The following is a 10,415-nucleotide window of genomic DNA, read 5'->3' as shown; positions in this document are numbered from 1 at the left end:
GACCTGACCTATGTAACCTGATCTGATAGCATTATGACCTGTCCTATGTAACCTGATCTGATAGCATTATGACCTGTCCTATGTAACCTGATCTGATACCATTATGACCTGTTCTATGTAACCTGATCTGATACCATTATGACCTGTTCTATGTAACCTGATCTGATACCATTATGACCTGTTCTATGTAACCTGATCTGATACCATTATGACCTGTTCTATGTAACCTGATCTGATACCATTATGACCTGTCCTATGTAACCTGATCTGATACCATTATGACCTGTCCTATGTAACCTGATCTGATACCATTATGACCTGTTCTATGTAACCTGATCTGATACCATTATGACCTGTTCTATGTAACCTGATCTGATACCATTATGACCTGTTCTATGTAACCTGATCTGATACCATTATGACCTGTCCTATGTAACCTGATCTGATAACATTATGACCTGTCCTATGTAACCTGATCTGATACCATTATGACCTGTTCTATGTAACCTGATCTGATACCATTATGACCTGTTCTATGTAACCTGATCTGATACCATTATGACCTGTTCTATGTAACCTGATCTGATACCATTATGACCTGTCCTATGTAACCTGATCTGATACCATTATGACCTGACCTATGTAACCTGATCTGATACCATTATGACCTGTTCTATGTAACCTGATCTGATACCATTATGACCTGTTCTATGTAACCTGATCTGATACCATTATGACCTGTTCTATGTAACCTGATCTGATACCATTATGACCTGTCCTATGTAACCTGATCTGATAACATTATGATGGAGTAACTAATCATCGGGTATTTTGTGTTCTCTTCCTTCTGCTTCCCTGTCCTCAATTCCCCCTCAGCTCTCAGTGTGGTGGGACAGCAGCTCCCCTCAAGCCCGCATGGCTGCATGGAGGGCAGCTGTTACCCAGCAACAGGCAACCTGCTGGTTGGCAGAGCCATTAATCTGACCACCACCTCCACTTGTGGTCTTCATGGGCCAGAACACTACTGCATAGTCAGCCACCTGCAGGTGAGAACACACATGCACACACACACACACACACACACACACACACACACACACACACACACACACACACACACACACACACACATACACACACACACACACACACACCTGGACTTGAAACTGAACTGTTTCAATGTCAGTCCCAGGTATAAAGCGCACCCCACCTACCTCCCTCTCCCCACCCCTCCCTCCCTCCCTGCCTCCATCCTTCCTCCCTCTCCCCACCCCTCCCTCCCTACCTCCATCCTTCCTCCCTCTCCCCCTCCCTCCCTCCCTACCTCCATCCTTCCTCCCTCTCTCCACCCCTCCCTCCCTTCCTCCCTCTCCCCACCCCTCCCTCCCTCCCTACCTACATCCTTCCTCCCTCTACCCACCCCTCCCTCCCTCCCTCCCTCCCTCCCTCCCTCCCTCCCTCCCTCCCTCCCTCCCTCCCTCCCTCCCTCCCTCCCTCCCTCCATCCTTCCTTCCTTCCTCCCTCTCCCCACCCCTCCCTTCCTCCCTCCATCCTTCCTCCCTCTCCCCACCCCTCCCTCCCTCCCTGCCTCCATCCTTCCTCCCTCTCCCCACCCCTCCCTCCCTACCTCCATCCTTCCTCCCTCTCCCCCACCCCTCCCTCCCTCCCTGCCTCCATCCTTCCTCCCTCTCCCCCACCCCTCCCTCCCTACCTCCATCCTTCCTCCCTCTCCCCACCCCTCCCTTCCTCCCTCCATCCTTCCTCCCTCTCCCCACCCCTCCCTCCCTCCCTGCCTCCATCCTTCCTCCCTCTCCCCACCCCCTCCCTCCCTGCCTCCATCCTTCCTCCCTCTCCCCACCCCTCCCTCCCTACCTCCATCCTTCCTCCCTCTCCCCCACCCCTCCCTCCCTCCCTCCATCCCTCCCTCCATCCTTCCTTCCTCTCCCCACCCCCCTCCCTCCCTTTATCCTTCCTTCCTCTCCCCAGCCCTCCCTCCCTCCCTCCATCCTTCCTTTCTCTCCCCCACCCCCTCCCTCCCTCCCTGACACATGTTGACTTGATGCTCTGCCTGCCTGCCTGCATATGTGTTCTACCTCATTGCTAGCCTGTGGGCTAGATATCGCAGCACATCGTTGAGTATCAGGTAACATGATTGACAGGTGGTGACTGTGGAATGGCTCTTAGCTAGTGCATGTTGTGACTGACAGCCTCTCATACCGCAGGTCCAGGTTATTGCCTTATCAATTCATTTTGTTACAAGCTCCTAGTCAATGATTGCGTCCTCCTACAGTAATCTGATGGTGCCAGTGTAGTGGGCTGGGCCAGGCCCAGGGCCAAAGGCTGATCTGCAGTTTGTTGTGACGTTCTGTCAGAGGGGCACCTGTCTGGCTCCACCACCCACCTGATGGACTGGAACTAAAACTATCCCTCGCTGGGTGGAGGGGGAGAATGGGGGAGGACGGGGGAGGACGGAATGGGAAGGGGGAGCCAGTGGGATGTGACACTCACAAGCCAGCATCGTCGTGTGTCAATGAAGATCTGACAATTCATCTTGATGGTTGTAAAGTCGTCTCAAATAAAACTGTGAAGGACCTCGGCGTTACTCTTGACCCTGATCTCTCTTTTTACGAACATATCAAGACTGTTTCAAGGACAGCTTTTTTCCATCTACGTAACATTGCAAAAATTAGAAATTGTCTGTCCAAATATGGTGCAGAAAAATTAATCCATGCATTTGTTACTTCTAGGTTAGACTACTGCAATGCTCTATTTTCCGGCTACCCGGATAAAGCACTAAATAAACTTCAGTTAGTGCTAAATACGGCTGCTAGAATCCTGACTAGAACCAAGAAATTTGATCATATTACTCCAGTGCTAGCTTCCCTACACTGGCTTCCTGTTAAGGCAAGGGCTGATTTCAAGGTTTTACTGTTAACCTATAAAGCGTTACATGGGCTTGCTCCTACCTATCTTTCCGAAGTTGGTCCTGCCGTACATACCAATACGTACGCTACGGTCGCAAGACTGAGGCCTCCTAATTGTCCCTAGAATTTCTAAGCAAACAGCGGGAGGCAGGGCTTTCTCCTATAGATCTCCATTTTTATGGAACAGTCTGCCTACCCATGTGAGAGACGCAGACTCGGTCTCAACCTTTAAGTCTTTACTGAAGACTTATCTCTTCAGTAGGTCATATGATTGAGTGTAGTCTGGCCCAGGAGTGTGAAGGTGAACGGAAAGGCTCTGGAGCAACGAACAGCCCTTGCTGTCTCTGCCGGGCCGGTTCCCCTCTCCACTGGGGTTCTCTGCCTCTAACCCTGTTGCAGGGGCTGAGTCACTGGCTTGCTGGTGCTCTTTCATGCCGTCCCTGGGAGGGGTGCGTCACTTGAGTGGGTTGAGTTACTGACGTGATCTTCCTGTCTGGGTTGGCGCCCCCCCTTGGTTTGTGCTGTGGTGAGACCTCTGTGGGCTATACTCGGCCTTGTCTCAGGATTGTAAGTTGGTGGTTGAGGATATCCCTCTAGTGGTGCGGGGGCTGTGCTTTGGCAGAGTGGGTGGGGTTATATCCTTCCTGTTTGGCCCTGTCCGGGGTTTCTTCGGATGGGGCCACAGTGTCTCCGGACCGCTCCTGTCTCAGCCTCCAGTATTTATGCTGCAGTAGTTTATGTGTCGGGGGCTGGGGTTAGTTGGTTATACCTGGAGTACTTCTCCTGTCTTATCTAGTGTCCTGTGTGAATTTAAGTATGCTCTCTCTAATTCTCTCGTTCTCTCTTTCTCTCTGAGAACCTGAGCCCTAGGACCATACGTCAGGACTACCGGGCATGATGACACCTTGCTGTCCCCAGTCCGCCTGGCCTTGCTGCTATTCCAGTTTCAACTGTTCTGCCTGCGGTTACGAAACCCCTACCTGTCCCAGACCTGCTGTTTTCAACTCTTAATGATCGGCTATGAAAAGCCAACTGAGAGACCTGAGCCCTAGGACCATACGTCGGGACTACCGGCCGTGGTGACTCCTTGCTGTCCCCAGTCCGCCTGGCCTTGCTGCTATTCCAGTTTCAACTGTTCTGCCTGCGGTTATGGAACCCCCTACCTGTCCCAGACCTGCTGTTTTCAACTCTTAATGATCGGCTATGAAAAGCCAACTGAGATTTATTCCTGATTATTATTTGACCATGCTTGTCACTTATGAACATTTTTGAACATCTTGGCATGGTTCTGTTATAATCTTCACCCGGCACAGCCAGAAGAGGACTGGCCACCCCTCATAGCCTGGTTCCTCTCTAGGTTTCTTCCTAGGTTTTCGCCTTTCTAGGGAGTTTTTCCTAGCCACCGTGCTTCTACACCTGCATTACTAGCTGTTTGGGGTTTTAGGCTGGGTTTCTGTACAGCACTTCAAGATATTAGCTGATGTAAGAAGGGCTATATAAAATAAAATTGATTGATTGATTGAAGATCAGTCAACTCTTAGATGAGTGCTGATGCTGCACTGGAAATGCTCAGTTATAATCTGAGGGTCCTCCAAGCTTGACTAATGAGAGATAGATACGTCTGAGATGTGAGGAGAGGGAGAGAGGTTTGTTGCTGGAGGATCAGTTTAAGATGGTTGTACCCTAAGCATGAAGAGAGGAATGCCCTTATAAGTCTAGGTCCGGAATGACGGTGTGAAAGGAGATTTAGGGTGAGAGCTGGCGTGGCAGGCATGCACGTGTGACCCAACACACCCCTACTTATCCTGTACACACTATACTGATATTGTACACACTATACTGTACACACTATACTGATACTGTACACACTATACTGATATTGTACACACTATACTGATACTGTACACACTCCTACTTTCCTATTGATTTCTCTTCAATCCATTCAGCATTATGTTGTTGTTGTTATTGGAGACTTAATCTCCCTTGACAACAACCTAGTTAAGAAACCCTGCTCTGGAGTTTTTCCCTGCCCCCCTCCCCCTCCCCCCTCAACTCCCCCTTCCTCTCTCCCCTCCCCCTCACACTCCCATCCTCCCTACCCACTCCCCCTCAACTCCCCCTTCCTCTCTCCCCTCTCCCTCACACTCCCATCCTCCCTACCCACTCCCCCTCCCCCCTCAACTCCCCCTTCCTCTCTCCCCTCCCCCACACTCCCATCCTCCCTACCTACGAGTGCCCGGCCCACATTTGGGGTTTCCATAGGCAACCAGGGCTTTACTATTGGTGGTGTCAAACTCATGGATACACGTCAGGCCAATGTTGTAATTAACAAGTCTATTTAAGTCAGTGTTACTATATCACACCTAAACAGATTCCAAATGGGGTCATGTGGTATAAACATGATATATACCTACTGCTTCTTTCTCCCTGTAGGAATCAGACAAGTGTTTTGCGTGTAACTCTCAGCATCCTTATGACCCGTACCACCACAAAAACAGTCACCGCGTGGAGAACGTCATCCAACTCATGGACAGCAACGAGGACCTCACCTGGTGGCAGTCTGTCAACGGTGTGTGTGTGTGTGTGTGTATGTGTGGGTGTATGTGTGTGTGTGTGTCATCTGTAATAATCCCTCATTGTGTTCTGTGTGATTTATTCCCTACAGGAGAGGAGGGCGTCAGTATCAGACTGAATCTGGAGGCAGAATTCCACTTCACTCACCTCATCATGAAGTTTAAGGTGAGCGCTGTCTGATGGCTGCTCAGGAATTTGTCGAGTAATATCCAAGAGACGATCAATTCAAAACGATCTACAAACCTTACCAATAAAACAGACATGTAATAAACATCACAGAAATGATTCTGAATAAGTCCCAGACGTTACTGAATACTGTTCCCGCTATCTTTCCATAGACATTCCGACCTGCCGCCATGCTGATAGAGCGTTCGGCTGATTTTGGTCGCTCCTGGAGACCGTACCGTTATTTTGCCTACAACTGCTCCAAGACGTTCCCCAGAGTGCCTGCCCACACACGCCACCATATCAATGATGTCATCTGTGAGGAGAGATACTCTGACATCGAGCCCTCCACGGAAGGAGAGGTGATGCCATAGAGGGAAACTATACCACCATGAGATATCCTCCTTTATATTTACATTTACATTTACGTCATTTAGCAGACACTCTTATCCAGAGTGACTTACAAATTGGTGCATTCACCTTATAGCCAGTGGGATAACCACTTTACAATATGTTTATTTTATTTTTTTGGGTGGGTGGGGTAAGGGGGGGTAGAAGGATTACTTTATCCTATCCCAGGTATTCCTTAAAGAGGTGGGGTTTCAAGTGTCTCCGGAAGGTGGTGTGCAACCGACAGCGCCGGGAAGATGGCTGCCGTTTTACAGCCCTCTAACCAATTGTACTATTATGTGTGTTTTTCCGCGTTATTTGTAATTTATTTTGTACATAATGTTTCTGCCATCGTCTCTTATAACCAAAAAGAGCTTCTGGATATCAGGACAGCGATTACTCACCTCGCATTGGACGAAGATTTTTTCTTCAACGAGGCGGTCGCGAAGGATATCCTACAGACACCCGACAAGGCCCAGATCCCCGTCATTCGCGTGAGGAAGAGACGGAGATATCGCGGACGCAGATCCGGGTGCCTTGTAAGGATCCGACGGCGAGCGAGTAAACTGCCTCTCCCATCAATCCTACTAGCCAACGTTCAATCTTTTTGAGAATAAAATGGACGAGTTAAGATTACGGTTATCCTACCAACGGGACATTAAAAACTGTAATATCTTATGTTTCACGGAGTCGTGGCTGAACGACAACAATGATAACATTCAGCTAGCAGGCTATACACTACATCGGCAGGACAGAACGTCTGACTCTGGTAAGACAAGGGGCGGCGGTCTGTGTATATTTGTAAACAACAGCTGGTGCACAAAATCAAATACTAAGGAAGTCTCGAGGTTTTGCTCGCCTGAGGTAGAGTATCTTATGATAAGCTGTAGACCACACTATTTACCAAGAGAGTTTTCATCTATATTTTTCATAGCTGTCTATTTACCACCACAAACCAATGCTGGCATTAAGATTGCTCTGAATGAGTTGTACAAGGCCATTAATCAACAGGAAAACGCTCATCCAGATGCAGCGCTCCTAGTGGCCGGGGACTTTAATGCAGGGAAACTTAAATCCGTTCTACCTAATTTCTACCAGCATGTTAAATGTGCAACCAGAGGGAAAAAAACTCTAGACCACCTTTACTCCACACACAGAGACGCATACAAAGCTCTCCCTCGCCTCCATTTGGCAAATCTGACCATAACTCTATCCTCCTGATTCCTGCTTATAAGCAAAAACTGAAGCAGGAAGCACCAGTGATTCGGTTAATAAAAAAGTGGTCAGATGACGCAGATGCTAAGCTACAGGACTGTTTTGCTAGCACAGACTGGAACATGTTCCCGGGATTCTTCAGACAGCATTGAGGAGTACACCACATCAGTCACTGGCTTCATCAATAAGTGCATCGATGATGTCGTCCCCACAGTGACCGTACGTACATACCCCAACCAGAAGCCATGGATTACAGGAAACATCCGCACTGAGCTAAAGGGTAGAGCTGCCGCTTTCAAGGAACGGGACTCTAACCCGGACGCTTATAAGAAATCCCGCTATGACCTCCGACGAACCATCAAACAGGCAAAGAGTCAATACAGGTCTAAGATTGAATCATACTACACTGGCTCTGACGCTCGTCGGATGTGGCAGGGCTTGAAAAACTATTACAGACTACAAAGGGAAGCACAGCCGCGAGCTGCCCAGTGACACAAGCCTACCAGACGAGCTAAACCACTTCTATGCTCGCTTGAGGCAAGCAACACTGAAGCATGCATGAGAGCACCAGCTGTTCCGGATGACTATGTGATCACGCTCTCCGTAGCCGATGTGAGTAAGACTTTTAAGCAGGTCAACATTCACAAGGCCGCAGGGCCAGACAGATTACCAGGACGTGTACTTCGAGCATGTGCTGACCAACTGGCAAGTGTCTTCACTGACATTTTCAACATGTCCCTGACTGAGTCTGTAATACCAACATGTTTCAAGCAGACCACCATAGTCCCCGTGCCCAAGAACTCTAAGATAACCTGCCTAAATGACTACCGACCCGTAGCACTGACGTCTGTAGCCATGAAGTGCTTTGAAAGACTGGTCATGGCTCACATCAACAGCATAATCCCAGAAACCCTAGACCCACTCCAATTTGCATACCGCCCCAACAGATCCACAGATGATGCAATCTCTATCGCACTCCACACTGCCCTTTCCCACCTGGACAAGAGGAACACCTACGTGAGAATGCTATTCATTGACTACAGCTCAGCATTCAACACCATAGTGCCCTCTAAGCTCATCACTAAGCTAAGGATCCTGGGACTAAACACCTCCCTCTGCAACTGGATCCTGGACTTCCTGACGGGCCGCCCCCAGGTGGTAAGGGTAGGTAACAACACATCTGCCACACTGATCCTCAACACGGGGGCCCCTCAGGGGTGCGTGCTCAGTCCCCTCCTGTACTCTCTGTTCACCCATGACTGCATGGCCAGGCACGACTCCAACACCATCATTAAGTTTGCCGACGACACAACAGTGGTAGGCCTGATCACCGACAACGATGAGACAGCCTATAGGGAGGAGGTCAGAGATCTGGCCGTGTGGTGCCAGGACAACAACCTCTCCCTCAACGTGACCAAGACAAAGGAGATGATTGTGGACTACAGGAAAAAAAAAGAGGACTGAGCACGCCCCCATTCTCATCGACGGGGCTGTAGTGGAACAGGTTGAGAGCTTCAAGTTCCTTGGTGTCCACATCACCAACGAACTATCATGGTCCAAACACACCAAGACAGTCGTGAAGAGGGCACGACAAAGCCTATTCCCCCTCAGGAGACTAAAAAGATTTGGCATGGGTCCTCAGATCCTCAAAAAATTCTACAGCTGCACCATCGAGAGCATCCTGACTGGTTGCATCACCGCCTGGTATGGCAACTGCTTGGCCTCTGACCGCAAGGCACTACAGAGGGTAGTGCGTACGGCCCAGTACATCACTGGGGCAAAGCTCCCTGCCATTCAGGACCTCTATACCAGGCGGTGTCAGAGGAAGGCCCTCAAAATTGTCAAAGACTCCAGCCACCCTAGTCATAGACTGTTCTCTCTGCTACCGCACGGCAAGCGGTACCGGAGTGCCAAGTCTAGGTCCAAAAGACTTCTCAACAGCTTCTACCCCCAAGCCATAAGACTCCTGAACAGCTAATCATGGCTACCCGGACTATTTGCACTGCCCCCCCACCCCATCCTTTTACGCTGCTGCTACTCTGTTAAGTATTTATGCATAGTCACTTTAACTCTACCCACATGTACATATTACCTCAACTACCTCAACTAGCCGGTGCCCCCGCACATTGACTCTGCAACGGTACCCCCTGTATATATAGCCTCCCTACTGTCACTTTATTTTACTGTATATATAGCCTCCCTACTGTCACTTTATTTTACTTCTGCTCTTTTTTCTCAACACTTTTTTTGTTGTTGTTTTATTCTTACTTTTTTTGTTTAAAATAAATGCACTGTTGGTTAAGGGCTGTAAGTAAGCATTTCACTGTAATGTCTGCACCTGTTGTATTCGGCGCATGTGACCAATAAAATTTGATTTGATTTGATTTGATTTGACTCCGCTGTCCTGGCGTCGTGAGGGAGCTTGTTCCACCATTGGGGTGCCAGAGCAGCGAACAGTTTTGACTGGGCTGAGCGGGAACTGTGCTTCCGCAGAGGTAGGGGGGCCAGCAGGCCAGAGGTGGATGAACGCAATGCCCTCGTTTGGGTGTAGGGACTGATCAGAGCCTGAAGGTACGGAGGTGCCGTTCCCCTCACAGCTCCGTAGGCAAGCACCATGGTCTTGTAGCAGATGCGAGCTTCAACTGGAAGCCAGTGGAGTGTGCGGAGGAGCGGGGTGACGTGAGAGAACTTGGGAAGGTTGAACACCAGACGGGCTGCGGCATTCTGCATGAGTTGTGGGGGTTTAATGGCACAGGCAGGGAGCCCAGCCAACAGCGAGTTGCAGTAATCCAGACGGGAGATGACAAGTGCCTGGATTAGGACCTGTGCCGCTTCCTGTGTAAGGCAGGGTCGTACTCTCCGAATGTTGTAGAGCATGAACCTACAGGATCGGGTCACCGCCTTGATGTTAGCGGAGAATGACAGGGTGTTGTCCAGGGTCACGCCAAGGCTCTTCGCACTCTGGGAGGAGGACACAACGGAGTTGTCAACCGTGATGGCGAGATCATGGAACGGGCAGTCCTTCCCCGGGAGGAAGAGCAGCTCCGTCTTGCCGATGTTCAGCTTGAGGTGGTGATCCGTCATCCACACTGATATGTCTGCCAGACATGCAGAGATGCGATTCGCCACCTTGGTTATCAGAAGGGG

General features: G+C 49.7%; 1 protein-coding gene across 1 annotated transcript in view; it reads left to right on the top strand.

Moving 5' to 3' along the window:
- The first annotated feature begins 891 nt into the window (after positions 1-891).
- The window catches only part of LOC121546029 (laminin subunit beta-2-like), a 47,830-nt gene continuing 38,306 nt past the window's right edge, over positions 892-10,415 (top strand). The window contains exons 1-4 of the mRNA XM_045209583.1: positions 892-1,046; positions 5,358-5,493; positions 5,590-5,663; positions 5,837-6,025. Of these exons, the coding sequence (XP_045065518.1) occupies positions 924-1,046; positions 5,358-5,493; positions 5,590-5,663; positions 5,837-6,025 (522 nt within the window). The 5' untranslated portion in view covers positions 892-923. The remainder of the gene's footprint in view (positions 1,047-5,357; positions 5,494-5,589; positions 5,664-5,836; positions 6,026-10,415) is intronic.

The sequence above is a fragment of the Coregonus clupeaformis genome, chromosome 30 (assembly GCF_020615455.1).
Source record: "Coregonus clupeaformis isolate EN_2021a chromosome 30, ASM2061545v1, whole genome shotgun sequence".
Classification (NCBI taxonomy): Eukaryota; Metazoa; Chordata; class Actinopteri; order Salmoniformes; family Salmonidae; genus Coregonus; species Coregonus clupeaformis.
This window is presented reverse-complemented; position numbering and strand designations above follow the sequence as displayed.